Source organism: Schistocerca nitens, chromosome 1 (assembly GCF_023898315.1).
Source record: "Schistocerca nitens isolate TAMUIC-IGC-003100 chromosome 1, iqSchNite1.1, whole genome shotgun sequence".
In the NCBI taxonomy this organism is placed as follows: Eukaryota; Metazoa; Arthropoda; class Insecta; order Orthoptera; family Acrididae; genus Schistocerca; species Schistocerca nitens.
The window spans coordinates 387,712,292-387,730,533 of NC_064614.1; the positions used below are offsets into that span (position 1 = coordinate 387,712,292).

The 18,242-nt window shown below is 42.9% G+C and overlaps 1 protein-coding gene across 2 annotated transcripts in view; it reads right to left on the minus strand.

Annotated features, from left to right (window-relative positions):
• Positions 1-464: 464 nt before the first annotated feature.
• LOC126235782 (uncharacterized) overlaps positions 465-18,242 on the minus strand; it is a 79,937-nt gene continuing 62,159 nt past the window's right edge. For both annotated transcript variants that reach the window (XM_049944602.1, XM_049944594.1), the window contains exons 2-3: positions 10,399-10,598; positions 465-991 (exon numbers count right to left, since the gene is read on the minus strand). In XM_049944602.1, coding sequence (XP_049800559.1) covers positions 929-991; positions 10,399-10,598 — 263 coding nt within the window. In that variant the 3' untranslated portion in view covers positions 465-928. The remainder of the gene's footprint in view (positions 992-10,398; positions 10,599-18,242) is intronic.

Below are 18,242 nucleotides of genomic sequence, written 5' to 3' on the forward strand. Positions count from 1 at the left end.
CAAAAACTTATTTTGAACTGCTTCTTCAAATGATTGAAACCAAAATTAAAAAAAAAGGTACTTTCCGGAGGAAAGCTAAACCTGCTAAAGTTCGTTTGGCAGTGACGCTTTGATCTTTTGTTACAGGAACAGTTTCAAAAGCCTACATTTCCTTTTTAAAATACCCATTCAAACTATATCACTATTAGTGTCTGAATTTTTCAAAGCATTGGGTGAGGCCTAGAATGACTACGTTAAGATAAAACTCATTTTTAAAATTATATTCAGTAACCAAAAGTACCAATAAGTTTGAACAGGCTACCTTTCCTCTTTAAAAATCCATTCAAGTGACATTACTGATAGTGCTCAAAGTTTGCAAAGCCATCATTTGTAACACCATAAAATTCAACCACACACTTAAAAGATAGTTGAAAATATAGGCAGTAAGTATGTGGAATAACATTTGATAATGATATAAAGGACGCTTTATTACAAAATAAAATTTTAAAAATACAAAATAAGAATCAGTCACAACTTTTGGACATTAAAAATGCCCTTTGTATTAAGTATGTCGGCAATGGCGTAACTTGTTTCTTAGTATGTCCTTTGCTATTTGGTTGCTGCATGTACTGTAAATATTGGGTATTAGATAAACGTTGATAGACTGTTATATAATGTTTTCATTGCTTTTTGTACAAAAAATTGTCTATTGTTTGAATTATTTCCTCTCTCTCTCTCTCTCTTTCTTCTTCATCAAATATTTTATTTTTATTTTCATTTTTATTTGTTTATTTTCGTTTCTTGCCAGCAGTTGGAAATACAAGTCCACATCATCAGCTCTGGTTAGTTTCCTTCCGATTAGGATTTGAAATGGAGACTGCTTGATCCATCTGCCTCTTTCCTTGGTCAATTTCTGGCAGTCTCTAACATCTGTATTTGACTGATGTTTCTATGGACCCATCTTCAACAGATTCAGTCTCTTCACTGTCACTCTCATTTTCATTGGCAAAGTCTGAAAGGAACATACAATGTCAGTAAATGGAAACTATATCCCATAATTAATGTGTACCAAAATAATTTTATACTATTATAGTGAAAGTACCAATCTGTTTCTGTGTTTTTCTGTTTCAAGTGCCTGCAGGCAGTGAAGAATGGCTTCTTGTAGTACAAAAATTCGAAAACGCTTGGCAATTCCCAGACTGTTGGGGCTTTGGATGGCAAACATTTCAAAACACAGACTCTTATCAATTAATTATAAAGATAGTTTCAGTATATTACCCGGATTAGTTTGTTCTCGTGTTAACTTTCAGCGCGCAGATGTGTAACAGCCATTCTTTGTTATATGTACAAGTGACCAATAAATGTGTATTCAATACTAAGTGTGTTATCTCTCAAATAATCTTCCGTGATAACCACAGTGATGACTCCAACACTGTCGACGTGTCATGCAGCATTATTTGTGCTTGTTTTCGTCATTCACTCGCATCGCGTCCCAGACCGCATTGTTTATGCCACAATGGATCTACCTGTGACTCTGGGTGCAAGTGTAACGGGCGTCATCAATTCTGCCGATTGCGAACTTGTGTGGGCAAGTGTACGTCCTTCGAACTTGGTTAAAAGTGAACAGTTATTTATGCCCGGCTATGCTGGCGGCCACCTAACTTTACCAAGTTCAATATGGCTGCAGCCTAGTGTGGCAGCACAACAACAGCCACAACATGGACAGTGTAAGCCACCTAACCACAACATGGAGGACGTTCCAGTTAAAGACGTTGTGGTTTATCCTTCATGTACATCGTTGCCTTCGAGATGGCTTGAAGCACGAGCAAATTTCCAGGACTGTGAATCGAACATTTCTATTCATGGGATAGCACATTCTCATTTACATAGTGCCACAGCACTCCCTCCCCAGCCGCACGCCATTTCGGCGACGCTGGTCGCCTTGACTGCGCCAGTTTCTGCGACCATCGCACTGTGGTTCCACCACAGCCGCCTTCTGCTCGCTTTTGTAATGATGCCAGCCGTTCTGCCCACGCCGTTACAGCGTCCACCGCCCTGTGGCACCACCATGACCACCCCCCACCCACTGTTGCAATGGCACCGGCCGTTACAACTGCACTGTATTCTTCATCAGGTTTGCCAATTCGACACACCTTGCCAGCTTATACACCCACCGCGTCCTCTGCCCCCTCCATATAATGTGCTGCATGCAGCCACCGCCCAACTCAGATGTCGGGTGATGCACCGTTACTGCTACTGCACTTTCGGCATCGGAGGTGCCCTGCTCTGCCCGCACCGATCTCTGCCTCCTGGTGCTGACTCAACATGTATTACCAGTCAGGTTCCCTAAGCTATACGCATTGCAGAAAGACAACCCAAAAACTTGGTTCACCTTAGTGGACCACCACCTGGACATCCACGGCATTTCCGACGACAGCGCCCGTTTTGTCTGCCTGATGAGGCATCTTACACACATACAGACCTCATCAGCGACTTGCTCCTCTCACTGTCCGCCTCGCACAAATATTCGACAGCCAAATCACTGCTTACCTAGCTCCTTTCCACTCTCTGGCAGAGGTTATCCATCACCATATCCACGAGGAGCATCTTGATGACCGCATCCCTTCGTAACTTTGGCTGTACCTACGTGCTTTAATCGACGACTATGCACTGCCTGACATCGTCCTTTGGACTCTGTAGACGGGGAAAATGCCTTTGGATCTGCAGCTTCATCTACTGTCTCGTGCCGCTACACTCTCGAGGTTCTATTACGCATGACGGATCAGGCTTACACCATCATTCGTCACCGCCACCACCTGTCACGAACAACATCTCCACCATTCTACTCAGTTGGCACACCTGCGCCTCTGGTTCCACGCCCTGTTGGCAGAGATCGGCACTCTCGATTTGACGCCATAGCTGCTCATCAGGAGGTGCCACCTAGTGACCTACAGGATGACCTGCCAGCTAGCTCCCAACAGCTGCCGACCTCGCCCGAGCAGCGGCCCGATCGGCTACCAACCCTGCCACCATTAGCTGCAACCCCACCTGCACCGCACTGGCCCGCCAACTGACCTACCTGCTGTGCTGGTTCCACACTGGACGCCACCCACAAATGCCACATGCCCTGCGCCTACCCAAACGAGACTAGTGGGCACATTTAGATGCTATGTACCTCAACGGTGCCTATCTTACAATGCTGCACAGTCCCCCTCAGCAACGCAATGCCTGCATACCACAGATATCTCGACCGGTATCCGCTTTCTCGTCAACACTGGCGCCAATGTTAGCACCATTCCGGCCAAGCTTGCTATTGACGTGCTATCGCCCTCTACCCTCGCCTTGATCGCCAGCAACTGTTCTCCCATTGCGGTCCACGGCTCCATCAAGATGTCATTTCACGTTTCACTGGTTCACACCTTCCCTTGGACCTTCCACACTGCTGACTTTGGTGACCCTGTGATAGGGTTGGACTAACATTACGAACTTTCACCAGACCTGCAGGCCACCATGCTCTGCCATACATCCGGCTGTACAGTTCCGTGCACACCCGAGTTCAGCACCGCTACGTTCGCTGCCTCCTTGGCTATGCTTTCCAAATGTGCTTCCCTGGTAGAGCGCATAACCACACAACTCTCTGCTCTGTCATATTTGCGCTCCCAGATCGACGAACTCTGCACCCAGAATGACGACTTATGCACCCGCATCGCCTCTGCCTCTGCCAAACTGTCACATAAACGGCGTACCATACATCGCCTATCTTCAGCCCTGCAGTGAGGCAGCTCAGCAACGCCTCTACAGAGTTTTCTCACCAACCTGCTCAAGTGTCGAATATCCCACCGCCTTCCGTCGCCGACTGCTGCCGATGCCCCACCTACATCACCCCAGTTCATCAAGGCCAGTGAACCGATGTTGCCTGTGGACACCTTCTTGGCCCCTCATGCCAAACTCCCTACCGCGATTACTGGCCATCAGAAATGGCACTTGTCATGAGATTTCCATCACCGATGTCCCACTTGCTTATTGTGAGGCCAGGTGCCTCAACGCTTCCAAACTTCTGCATGCCAAGGAGATCATTCAGGACCTGTTGGCTTCAGGCATCCTCCACCCCTCTGATAGCAACTGATCTTCCCCTATTCACCTTGTTCCCAAAAACACATGTGTGGGGAATACAAATCCCTTAATGCCCACACCATTATCGACAATTACCCCTATGCCACAAATCCAAGATTTCACACAGGTGCTTCGTGGTTCTACCTTTTTCTCCGTCTTAGATTGTTCCAGAACTTATCACCAGATTCCTATGCACCCACCGGATATTCCGAAACTGGCCATCATCACACCCTTCGGGCGATTTGAATACTGTTACATGCCTTATGGATCGAAAAATGCTTCACAGACATGGCAGCGGTTCATTGATTCCATTTTTTTCCCTCTGCCTTTTGCTTACACTTACTTAGACGCTATCCTTATGTTTTCTTCCTCTGCTGAGGAGTATCAGGTTCACCTCACTTCAGTCCATTCAGCCCTCGCTGCCAACGGCTGCCAACGGCGTGGTGACCAACCATGATAAATCTCAACTATGTCCCACATCCATTACCTTACTCGGCCATTCCGTCTCTGCCGACAGCCTCCAACCAACGAGTTCTCGTGTCGAAATAATATTTAAGCTTCCTCTCCCTGAGGACAATGCTCAGCTATGTTGTTTTCTGGGTATGGCAAACTTTTACCGCCATGATTTTCCTCAAGCTACCTCCGTCCAAATGGCCCTCGCTGACGCTCTCTCCAGCAAGAACACCACTGGAAAACGAAAGCTGAGCTGGACCCAACTTATGCTCGATGCTTTTGGAACCTTAAAACTGCCCTATCCAAAGCCATCACACTTGCCCACCCTGACCCAGAGGCCCGTGTCTCGATCACGACTGACGCCAGTGATTCAGCTGTCGGCGCTGTTTTACAGCAGCACACCACCAGCTGCACCCAGCCCCCCCGCTTCTTTTCCAAGAAACTGACTAAGAGCCAGCGCAAGTTGTCGGCATTTTACCGTGAGCTGCTCACGGTGTACGAGGCGATTAAACATTTCCGTAGTGACCTCGAGGGGCCGGCCGGTGTGGCCGAGCGGTTCTAGGCGCTTCAGTCTGGAACCGCGCGACCGCTACGGTTGCAGGTTCAAATCCTGCCTCGGGCATGGCTGTGTATGATTTCCTTAGGTTAGTTAGGTTTAAGTAGTTCTAAGTTCTAGGGGACTGATGACCTCAGATGTTAAGTCCCATAGTGGTCAGAGCCATTTGAATCTTTTTTTGACCTCAAGGGGCGACCCTTCACGATCTATACCGATCACAAGCCTCTCGTGGACGCTGTTCGCAATCCAGCTAAAGAACTTCCACCCAGGCGTTTCTGCCATATAGACTACATCTGTCAAAACTCTTCCAACGTATGCTATATCCGTGGCGCGGAGAACATTGTGGCAGACTGCCTTTCCTGCATCTGAGTACTAACCACCCCATTGAATCTGGAGGAGCTGGCCCGACTATACGCCGACGACGACGATATACAGCGGCTAAGATCAGACAGCGGCTCATCGCTCACTGTCCAGCCCCATATACTACCAGGTTCGGCAGTCCCTGTCCTTTGTGCACTTCTACAGGCACACTTCGCCCTCTGGTCCCCGCCACCCTTCGTCATAGTGTCTTTACTGCTCACCCTGGGACACAAGCCACAATGCAGCTGTTTATGGAGCGCTTTGTCTGGCCTGGTGTAAAGCACAACTGTCACATTCTGGCACAACCGTCACACTTGTCGCCACGTGTGCTTTCCGTGCCCGTGCAGCAAGGTCGGCAGACACGCCCAACTTCCTTTGGACAAGTCTGACATCCCGAAGGGGCGTTTCTGGCACGTCCGTATCAACGCCGTTGGTCCCCTTCCTCCATCCGAGGGCTACAGATGTATCTTATTGGTCATTCACCGCGTGACCTGCTGGATCAAGGCGGTACCCCTTACTGACATCAGGTCTGAGACCATCGTCCATTCCTTCATCTTGGCGTGGGTTGCTCGCCTCGACTGTCCCCAGCGCTCACCACCAACCAGGGACGCCAATTTGAGTCCACTCTCTCTGCATGACTCTGCGAACTCTGCGGCGTCACCAAGTTTCATCCCACAGCTTACCGCCTGCAGGTGAACGGCCTCATCGAGCAGTGTCACTGCACACTCAATGCCGCCCTAATGTGCTACGGAGGCATATGGTTGGAGGCTCTCCCATGGGTCCTGCTGGGTATTCGCTTGGCTCATAAAGATCTTATCGTTTCGCTCACCGAGGTTCTGTATGGCGAGCCTCTCCTTCTCCCCACCGAGTTCGTCGAGGATTCACCTTCCGCCACTTCCGAGAAACTCCCCACCCTGGTCGAGCATGTCTGCACACACAACGTGCTCCTCTGCAACCCCCTGCCCCAGGCCCACACGACCCCCCTTGTGTTCACCCACGAAAACCTAGCTACATGCGACTTTGTTCTGCTGCAGGACAACACTGTGCGTGCAGAGCTTCAGCTGCCCTAATCTGGCACTCACCGTGTGCTACGTTGCAGTACCAACACATTGATCATCCATCTCCAGGGATGGCGCCAGACAGTCTAAATTAAAACACTTAAACTGCTGGCCGGTGTGGCCGAGCGGTTCTAGGCGCTTCAGTCTGGAACCGCGCGACCGCTACGCTCGCAGGTTCGAATCCTGCCTCAGGCATGGATGTGTGTGATGTCCTTAGGTTAGTTAGGTTTAAGTAGTTCTAAGTTCTAGGGGACTGATGACCTCAGATGTTAAGTCCCATAGTGCTCAGAGCCATTTGAACCATTTTTGAACCACTTAAACTGGCGTGGTCCCTCAATGACGACCTTCCTCCCGATGCAGCTGTCCTGCTTTTGGCCAGTTCATCTCTGCCCGATGTCACCTCCGACGTGTAGCCGTTGGAACAACCACTGGGCTACAGCACCGCCGACTCTGCCACTCCCTCTTCCTGCGCTGGCTGCTGCCTACAACCGCCACATTGGCACCAAGATTACGAATTCATCTCTTGAGCCTTTTCTCCGCTGTGCTTTGAGGCATCTCTGGCGCAGACTGTCCTATCTTTGGCACCTTCCTTCTTTGGACTAGTTTGTTCTTGTGTAACAGCCAGTCTTTGTTATATGTACGACTGACCAATAAATGTGTATTCAATATTAAGTAATATTGTGTTATCTCTCAACTAATCTTCCATGATAACCACAAGCAGTTATCACGAGCCAGAGTTGTAATTGAATGTACATTTGATATAATGACAAATGTTTCCAGAGTTTTTCAGAAACTAATGTTGTTGTAACTAGAAGAAGCAACACGTGTAATATTCAGCAACTTTTTAAAGAAAAGCAGAACTTTCTCATAATATGTACATGCCTGAGGACGCAATACAACGTATGTTACAGGAAAATCGAACTTCACTACTACCACTAACTCATACACCAAGACAGCCAAGGGAAATTGTGAGAGAAATACATGATCGGCCAGATCTTCAGTACAAAAATATGTACAAGTGCTTACTTCATAAATAAAAGATCAAATACAAAAAGCTTTGTTTCAATACATTTACCTCTGCATTTATTGTGTCGGTATCTTTCTTGCTATAGCCTGTGCCGAGAAAATTGCCCATTAGTTCATATGCGAGCCATGTGCTTTTGTAAACTTCAAACGCTAATGCCCCTGAACTAATGGGTTTTTTCGTCTTCTTTCGTCGTCTTTTTTTTAATGTGTTGCTATGTATCAGCATTGTCATTTGTGCTTTATGGTTCCCTGACATTGAATTCCACAAATGAATTTGTTGTTGATACAGTTCCAGTAACTCCAGAACTTGAGGAGTGCTCCATTTTTCACACAGAGACCTGCCGAAAGAAATACTGAAATAATTACAGCGAAGAACGAGCGAACAAACTCAGTTACCGACGAAGGACAAACGAACAAACAACCGAGTTGACGAAGACAGAAAACAATGTTGGCGCCAATGTGTGGTCGGCGTATCGATATTGGCCTAACGTCCTTCGATGTTTGGTCGAAATACTGACAAGCAACTGAGTCGTACCAACATTAGTGCCAACGATGGTACCAAAGCTCAGTATGTGGACAAGCGTGCGCGTGTGCGGTGTAGCCTAGGCGTTATCCCCAGTCTAACGCATCCCAGCCCGTCACGCCCACAGTATTGGAGAGGTTGCCTGCTCTGTGGTACGTACCACTACTCTACATACGATCCTCGGGTGAGATTCCACCCAACACTGTTACGCATGTGACAGTAGCTCTGGTGGGTTTCTACCCAAGCTCGTTAATATCGTTAATTTTTCATTCTATTTTAGGTTATACCACAATGGCCCACAGAACTGTGTTCACCACCCCATAAGAGGTTTCAGAGAAGTTGCAAAGGCAAATGGGGATAGATTCTCATAATGGCGATGAAGGAAATTTTGATGAATCTTGCCCAGAGACATGGGACGGCGTATTATCTGATGATGAGACCACAGACGATGAATTCGAATCGAGGAGGGATTCCTTTAAGAAGAACGACAGCTACCCGAAGACAACGACGAAGCAACTAGATATTTTACTCTCTGGAAAGATTTAGAATCAATATGGACAAACACACCTTTAAAGTCTAAATTCGCGAAAACGCCTACAAAAATATAGTATCACACCTTCCCTAGCTTGCGGGTAACGCTGGAAACATAACGGATAAAGGAAAACTATTTTCGTTGTTTGTAAATGAAGAAATGATTGATATGTTGGTGAATTACATAAATCAGGAAATCGAACGAACGGACAGGCTATTCAATTCCGTCCAGCTGTATACCGCACCTACAGACAAACCTGAGATGAAAGTGCGTCGTGGGTTACTATAAGGGAGCGGATACACGAAGAATTCCCATTTGAACATCGAGGAAATGTTTTCAAAGATTCACGGACCTCCGATTTACAATATTTAAGAACCGGTTTGAATTTCTCATCGGTGCCCTTAGATTCGACGACAAGAAAACACGAGATCAAAGGAAACAAAACAATAATTTTGCGGCCTTACGAGAGTTGTGGCCTCTTTTTACCACTCAGTGTAACGGCCATTATACTCCATCTGAAAATTTCACTGTAGATGAAACGTTACTTAGCTTTGTTCTTTCAAAATGTTTACGTAAAAAAAGATAAACCAACTGGAAAATATGACTTGAAAATTGTCAGCATACGAGTATGTGACGCAAAAGTACTTCATTTTTTGAATGGAATTGCTTACGCTGGGAAGAAAATAAAGAATAAAGAACCAGTAAGCCTTTCCATGCCGACGAGATATGTTAAGCAACACAAACAGAAATATCACATCAGACAACTGGTTCACATTACGCGAACTGGTCAACGTATTGACTAATTTGAAACTGACACTGGTCGGCAAGTTACGCAGAAATTAATTGTAAATACCAGAGGGAATGTTCAGCTCCAGGAACGCACCTCCTACCTATGTCGTTTTCTGTACGACGCTGATTGAAAGCTCATTTCTTTTACACCAAAGAAATACTACAATTTTGTTATTTTATTACCCATACCTGATCCACCTGGAACAGATGCGCACTCGCAAACACGTGAACAAATGGAATTCTACAACATGACAAAATGCGGAGTGGACGTTTTCGAGCAACTGTGTCATGATAAGAGCACCAAACTTAAGACTGGAAGATGGCCACTCTGGTATTTATACGGAGTTCTGCTTGCTGCTAGTGTGAACGCATTTGTACTTTCAAAAGTGAATTGCGTCTACACACAACGTTTCTACAGAAGGAAACGTGGCCGATTGTTTTAAGACTTTTCGTTGATTCAACGGAACGACTTATAAAGAAGAGAGTTTATAATTCTCATCTACCAAGAGAACTTCGACTTTCTATCAAGAGCTATCTCGGCGAAGAAGAGGGTGAACCGGAATATGGGAAGTTGCCTAAGAAAACCTCGTCGATGTGACATTTGCAATGAAAACAAGTGTAATAATGGTAGAAAAGGATCTTCCTTTTGTACAAAATACTATAGATGTTTGTGTGGTGAACATACGAATCTGGCATATTCCAACTGTTTCGGCGTCTAGCAAAGTAATAATAATACTTACTTTGTTTTTGTTATTTTTGAATTATTTTATAATAAATTGTATACCTTGTTAGACTATAGTGATGAAAGTACCTAGTTGTCTATGATTTTACATTAGTGAAATAATACGCGTAAGACAAGACTTTTGGGCATATAGTCTGGTGTAACCTATTTCAATAAAATGTTTATTTTTTAATGTTCCTTTTCCCAAAGTATATCAACAATCAGTTATGGTACATTTAATTATGCTTAAAATACAAATGTTTTTCACTGAGTGGTATTCCACCCGACCTTGTTGTTAATGGTCTTCCAATAATCCTTGTGGATCTCCCGTTCCTCAAGACAGGCAATGTCCCTCAGCCACGCACGACGGTGGTCGCTGAAGCACGCCCAGAGTTTGTGGCAACAGGGGACTGTGGCGCTGGCCAGCCCCCAGTTTGGGAATTCCGGGCCCGCCAGGCCCGTCGCTTTGGCTGTGACTGGCTGGTCCCCTGAGGAGAGGAACAACAGTCAGGGGACACACAAACGGAAGTAGTATTGCAAAGGCTCAAGGACCCGTGTTTGCCACACACGAGCTGGCAAAATAGTTGTGTGAGCACTCGTCAGAAAACGAAGAGAGAACAGAGATTACTATACAGTGAATGACGATGTAACTGTTAGAAACAGAAAGTCTCCAGAGAAAATTAAGATCCCTAATGAATTACTGAAGCGTGGAGGATATGCACTAATTGAACAACTAACCAAGATGGTTAACAATGGTGTAAATGGTAATAAAATTTCAAATGTATGAAGACCTAGTGTTACAATTCTCATATACGGGAAAGGAGATAAGAAAGATCCATTCAACGACAGAGGAATAAATCTACTGACTTCAGTCTTTAAACTCGTAACCAAAGTAATAGCAATAAAAATAAAAATCATTACAACCCCTGCAGAGGAGCAGTATGTTTTAGACTCGGTAGGTCGTACACAGATGCAATATACATACAAAGTGTACAGCTTTGCCGGCCGAAGTGGCCGTGCGGTTAAAGGCGCTGCAGTCTGGAACCGCAAGACCGCTACGGTCGCAGGTTCGAATCCTGCCTCGGGCATGGATGTTTGTGATGTCCTTAGGTTAGTTAGGTTTAACTAGTTCTAAGTTCTAGGGGACTAATGACCTCAGCAGTTGAGTCCCATAGTGCTCAGAGCCATTTTTTTTTTTTTGGTACAGCTTTGCTTCCGCCGTTTTTTCCCCAACATTTGAGGCTTTAATGAAACAAATTGGTTACACATATATCATTCAAAGTATTCTCCATCGCTGGCCATTACTTTCTCCCATCTTTCGGGCAGTGTACGTATCCCGCGTCGAGAAAATGGTTCATCTTCTGAAGCGATCCACGAATCGATCCAATTTGTGACTTCTTCATGAGATCGGAAGTGTTGGTCAGTCAGGCCGTGCGCCATTGATCTAAACAGGTGATAGTCAGAGGGAACAATATCTGGAGAATACGACGGGTGGGGTAGGACTTGCCATTTTAACGTTTCCAAGTACGTTTTGACCTCTTTTGTGACGTGGGATCGAACGTTGTCGTCACTTGACCGTACCTCTCGCTCTAATGCGGCCGTTTGTCTTTTAATGCTCTGCTCAAACGCATTAATTGTGTTCGATATCGAGTACCTGTGATTGTTTAACTTGGTTTTAAAACCTCATAGTACACGACGCCGAGCTGGTCCCACCACATGCAGAGCATGCTTTTGGAGTCGTGAATATTTGGTTTGGCCGCCGACATGGAAGCATGGCCGGGACATCCCCAGGATTTTTTGCATTTAGGGTCACCGTAATGAACCCATTTTTCGTCCCCGGATACAATACGATGAAGAAATCCCTTCCGTTTTTGCCTCTGAAGCAACTGTTCACAAACATATAAACGCCTTTCGACGTCTCTTGGTTTCAGCTCACACGGGATCCAAGCTCCTTTCTGAATCATGCCCTTAACCTTGAGACGTTATGAAATGGCTTGCTGTGTCACTCCCACTAATCGTACCAATTCCTCTTGGTTTGACGCGAGTCTTCACTCAGTAATGTCTGCAATTCTGCATCTTCGAGAACATTCTCTCTTCCACCACTATGCCGGTCTATGACGTTAAAATCACCGTTTTTGAAGCGTTGAAACCACTCACGACACGTTCTTTCACTAACAGCGTCCTTACCATTCGTATTTGAGAGTATTCGATGAGACTCAGCTGCTGTTTTCTTCATATTGAAACAAAACAGCAACACCTCTCGCAAATGACGAGAATTAGGCTCGTAAACTGACATTTTCAATGAAGAACAACTTTATGATGCAGGCACGAATCGACTAATGTTTGAATGAGGTTATGTTGACCGAGGTCCAAGCTGCCTGACGTTTGCAATCTGTTTCTTTTGACCGCTACTTACTGTTGTCGCCACTTATCGGCAAACGGCGGAAGCAAAGTTGTACAGCTTGCACTTAGACAGGTTGTAGAGAAGCCCATTCAATAAAACAGATTAGTTTTATTTATTTACAAAAGGATTCCGGTAAGATTCATTTAATAGACACAGACGGGGGATTCCTTCCAGCTTAATAAAAACAATAGAAGACATTTATTCCACCAACTAAATCCAGCAGATTTGTTTATAAATAAGCCATCTGCTACCAGTCACGATTTTGTTTATTTACTTTTCGCACGACGCGTTTCGGGAAATGATTCCCATTTTCAAGTGCGTTTTTGTGTGCATTATGCCATTTCTATTGATGTTGTCAGTGTGTGAGAGTCTGCTTCATTTCTTTGACTTTTACTGCAATATATATTTTTAGTTGGTTATCTATTCTTTTGGTAAAGCTAGCGGCGAAATGTAGAAGAACTTGTACTACAGTTTTCTAATGGTCAATTTGTGCAGAGTCTCTCACACACTAAACACCACACACAACTTATGAACACTTTAAACATCGAAAATATCTTTCATAAACAAAGAAGTTACAAAGATGTTCTTACAAGTAGTCCACAGAGATAACATATTATGATTTGCTTTTGTACAGATGTTATTTATCTTAACAATTTGGCTCACAATTTACTTATACAATTTAAGTATACTATCGAAACAGCTGAATAAAGTTACAGATTCACTTCCAACTTTTTCGTTTAATTTTTTATCTTCATATTTTCTGTAATGTGAATATATCCCCAGTTCTACCAAATCCATTTAAAATGGATATGCTAGAGGAACTGGAGATATATACATTTAAAATGGATTTCCTAGAAGAACTGGAAAAACATCCACTTAAAATGGATCTGCTTGACGAACTGGAGATATATTCACATTATAGAAAATATGAAGTTAAAATATTAAACGATAAATCGGAAAGTGAATCAGTAAATTTCTTAAGCTGTTTCGATAGTATACTTAAATAAAAATAGTAACACATAGAAATAAGCACAATTGTAAAATCGATATAAGTAAATTATGAGCCAAATTATTAAGATAAATAACCTGTGTACAAAACCATATCACAAACTGTGGAAGACTTATAATGTTATCTCTGTGGACTACCTGTAAGAACATCTTTGTAACATCTTTGTTTATGAAAGATATTTTCGATATTTAAAGTGTACAAGAAGTTGTGTGTGATGTTTAGTGTGTGAGAGACTCTGCACAAATGGACCATTAGAAAACTTTAAGTACAAATTCTTCTACATGTTGCCTGTAGCTTCACCAAAAGAATTGATAACCAACTAAAAATTCACGTTCTTCTTATATATTGCAGTAAAAGTCAACGAAATGAAGCAGACTCTCACACATTGACAACTTCAATAGAAATGGCACAATACACACAAAAACACACTAGCAAGAAGAGGAGGAAGAAGACGAAGAAGTAGAGGAAGAGCACACGTGTGCATGTGATGTAAATATTACGAATGTTAAAAATGTATTTAATGAACCATGACGTTGTACTGAATGATCGGACGATTTACCATTTATTTGTGAAAAATTCTGTAGTTGTATTTCTGTGGAGAATTATACAGTCACAAACATTTCTGCATTCGATTTCTTTCCAACTCGAAACTTGTGCAACTAGAAATCTATTATATATACATTTCTGAATAATTGTAGACAGTAGTATTTCTATTTAAGAGTATGTGAAGAGAATATCAAGCAATCAACATTTCACATGAGCAACACGAAGCTGACTCATTGCCTATACTTGCACTGAATGAAGCAAAGAACTTAAAGCATTTCACCTGAAATACACTAACTCAATTCTTGAGTACCTCAAGAACTGAAGAATGCCGTAACAAATTTAAATACCATATCACAACATTACTATCATATCGTAATTTAGTGGAAATGAATGACAAACGCATCGATTAACCTGTCGTAAATATCTTCACACTTCTGACAAGTCATACCATGCTGGAGGGCTGTAAGTAATGAGTGTAACACCTCTTGCCTCTGTATAACACGATGCTGCGTCACTCCTTACGGCCTAATAATAAAGTATGTCTCTAAAAAGGAATGTGAGGCACTGCAAAAATTTTTGTTTCGGAAAATATTTTATTTGGGAAAGTATTGATACATCGAAGGAATGCCCATAGATAAGAACTGTAGATAAAGCTTGTGACAAATTGAAACAAATCATCATATGCAATGTGTGAACTGTTGCTTTAGATAACACTTCTCTTCCTCTCTTCCTCTTTAATGGAACACTAATTTATTAAAAAGTTACCCATAAAAATGAATACATGAGTGTTAAAATGAGGCTGAAGCTGGTGATTGTTTCTGTGTATCATGGAACTGCAGTTTCAGAGTACTGAAAATCTATTTATATTTCTTACATGTGTAGTATTTGCAATTAAAAAACCGAAGAAACATAACAAAGCAATGAGGATCAAAACAGCTATAAGATATTTCGGTACTGAGTTATAAAGTAAAGATAATTTAAAAAGTGGGGAAACAAAGATCGATGTCGGTCACGGCCACTCCACTCACGATGCAAAAAGAAGCTGTTTTCCGCCAAACAGGTTCCCAGCAGCATCAATAAAAACACTCCGGCGACTTTCCTACACGCATTCTTGAAGAGACTTCAGGAATTGTGCAGGTGGTTGTTACCACATTGCAACGCATTAGCGTTCAGAACTCGACAAACTGAGTGATATAGCGGGTAAGAGAACAGCGTCACTACATCTGCTGGACGCAGTGTGATGCAACTTATATAAGCAGCAATGCTGTTGTACTGTAGATCAGCTGCAGGACTGACACTAGAAAATGCCATTAAAGTGGAAGCAGCACCTCGTTGACTTGTTTCTTCACAGTCTGCATGCCCTCACGCAAGAAATCGTAACTACAACTAAATCTTGTCGCACACTGAGTGTTACCCTGGAAATTCGGATTCATCTAATCAGTATCGAATCTTTCCCCACTTTGGGAGGTGGTGCCGTGGTTAAATTGGACTCGCTTTCTCGAGGATTAGGGTTCAAACCCTTGTCAAATCGTTCAGAATTAGATTTGCCGCGGTTTCTTTAAATCGCGTAATCCAATTGCTGGGATGGAACCCTTGAAAACGACACTGTCCACATCCTTCTCCTGTCCGAGTTTGTGTCCCACCTAGAATGACCTTGCAATCAAACTGACGTTTAATTAAAAACTTACTTCCCCCCGTTTGATGGGTCTTCATTTACAGTAAATGTAATGTTGTGTTGGAAATCTCCAGAAAAAACAAGGCATAATTAATTTGCGTCAAAGTGGGCCCTTACTACAGCATCGGGACTGCACACGATGTTGGGGAAGTAGTTGTTACAATCAAGAGCGCTGGAAGTTAAGAAGCCTGTTCAGAGTTCTAGATATTTGCGGATGTGGCGCTACCGTTGGTTACTGCAGAATACTACAAGTATGTTTCGCCTCGTAAATCGGTGTAGGTCTAAGTGCATATTGCTGCAGTGACTGTGTCAAAGTGATACCTGCCTAGGCATTATTACGTAATTAGATAATAACACGTTACAAAATGAGCCAACGTTATGGTTCTCTAGCTCAGACAACAAGACCCTTTTCAGACTGGTATGAACTATCAATTTACACATTGCCACACATTTGGGTAATGCTAGATAATGGCCTTCGAACATCTTGTCGAGACACTTCCACGACGCCTTACTATTCTTTTCTGTCATTATTTTATGTTTCTTTAATTTGACTGAAACAATTGTTCAAAATAGTTTTCGTAAAAAGCATTTAGTAATATTTCTGAGGCGGTGTTACGGTATGGGGGTGTTCAAATCTCGGTCCGACCATGCTGATTGTACGTTTTCCGCCTGTTCTCCAAATGACTTCAGTAACAGAACGGTTCCTTCAACAAGACCGTTTAGTTTTCTGTCCCTCCCGTCTGCAACTGCAAGCTTAATGACGTTGATGTTCGTGGAACATTACACTTGGTTGTTTACGGCTATGTTTATCGGAGAATTCAGTGGCAAACAACGTTCCTCCAGTCACAAAAATACCCTTTATGGGGTTCTTTAATTTTTACAAGCATATTAGTAACTAATATATTTATAACGTTAACTATCAAAATAATTTAAATCTAAATTTATATATGAGAGGAAAGTAGATTAAAATTTAAGTAATAACTAGAATAAGTAGCTACCTTTGCGTAACATATGATTTAAGAGAAATTCTTTTTAAGTTGAGGGTGACATTTATTTATTGTGGAGAAGTAGTACATATGTTTAAAATGAGTTTGCTGTAATGCCAAACGTGAACCAAACAACATAATTTTTCTCAGTGGAATGCAGTTACGGTTCTCTTTAAAAGGAAATTCTGTCATGCATCTGCCCCAGCTTCTAAAACGTATCCACGACAGTCAAATGAATCTTCCTAGGCAGAGCGTCACTTGGTTTACAGCGTGATGGGATAAGTTAACGTCTGCGCCTGTTGATATCATTTCGCATCTGTCCACTGTATCAAATGAAAATGTTATGCAAATTCATACAATTTTTTCTATCTTGCGGCAGATTCAAACCGACTAAATAAATTGTGTCGGTACAGCACCCGCGTTTAGAACACTTAACAGAGACGAAAGAATTTACAGCTGTCAATCGTCTGAGGTAAACAAAGAACGAACTGTTTATGTTTGGGTGGATTTGCTCAAAGGCGCTCCCACATTTAGTCATTATCGCAAGTTGTCACCATCTGAGATCATGTATCGAACAGAAATAACAATGAATGCGGACTCAGTGCTTATTTGTTTCGAGTGATGGGGGCATCGAGATTTTAAAGGGAGGCGGGAAGGAATAACACATATTTGGCAGCATATTGAAATCGGACGAATGCTCATGCAACGCTGAAGTAGCGTAACATTACTATGAGTAATCAGGATGTCGATGTGTCACTACGAACGGACTGATTCCCGCGTATTCTGACGAACTAAAGCATCCAGTTTCACTATGTTAACCGATATTAGATTAAGGCAAACACAGCAACAGATACGCTCAGATATTAATTTTGTAAGAGTTATGAGTAGATTGGATTTTTAGAGAATCGTCGGGAAGAATCAGCGCTAAAATAAATGCGTTTCTGACGCACTGAAAAACGAAGATATGCGTTCGAAGTTCTCTGAAGCTGTAGATACGACAATATGAACAGCAAAGTACATAGTTCGTCTGAGGAGGAATGGCAGTTTCTAAAATTTATAATCGAAAACGTTGGACAGACGTACAATAAAGATGACTGAAGAAATTGTGCCAAAGTAAATATTTCGAAAGATCGACGAAAGAATGAAATACAAAAATGTCGAGGAAAAGACAGACGCTTATAGATGCATGACAGAATTTCCTTTTAAAGAGAACCGTAACTGCATTCCACTGTGCATTGGTAGGTTGCTCTGCAACTAAAATGATCTGAACATGTCCGAAATTTGAAAGAAACCAATAATCATTATAACAACGATTGAGAGGATATATCGCAAATTAAAAAAATTAGAATACTAGAAAAGAAAGGAATACAGGAAGATATCGCTTAGAAATGAAAACAGTAGGAAATTCAAGGAATCTAAGATGCAGTATTACAGAAGTGGAAATAACTCCTAAAAATTTAAAAGCAAGTTTGTCACCTCTAAAAGTGTAAAAGTAATTCCAGTGGTAAACGT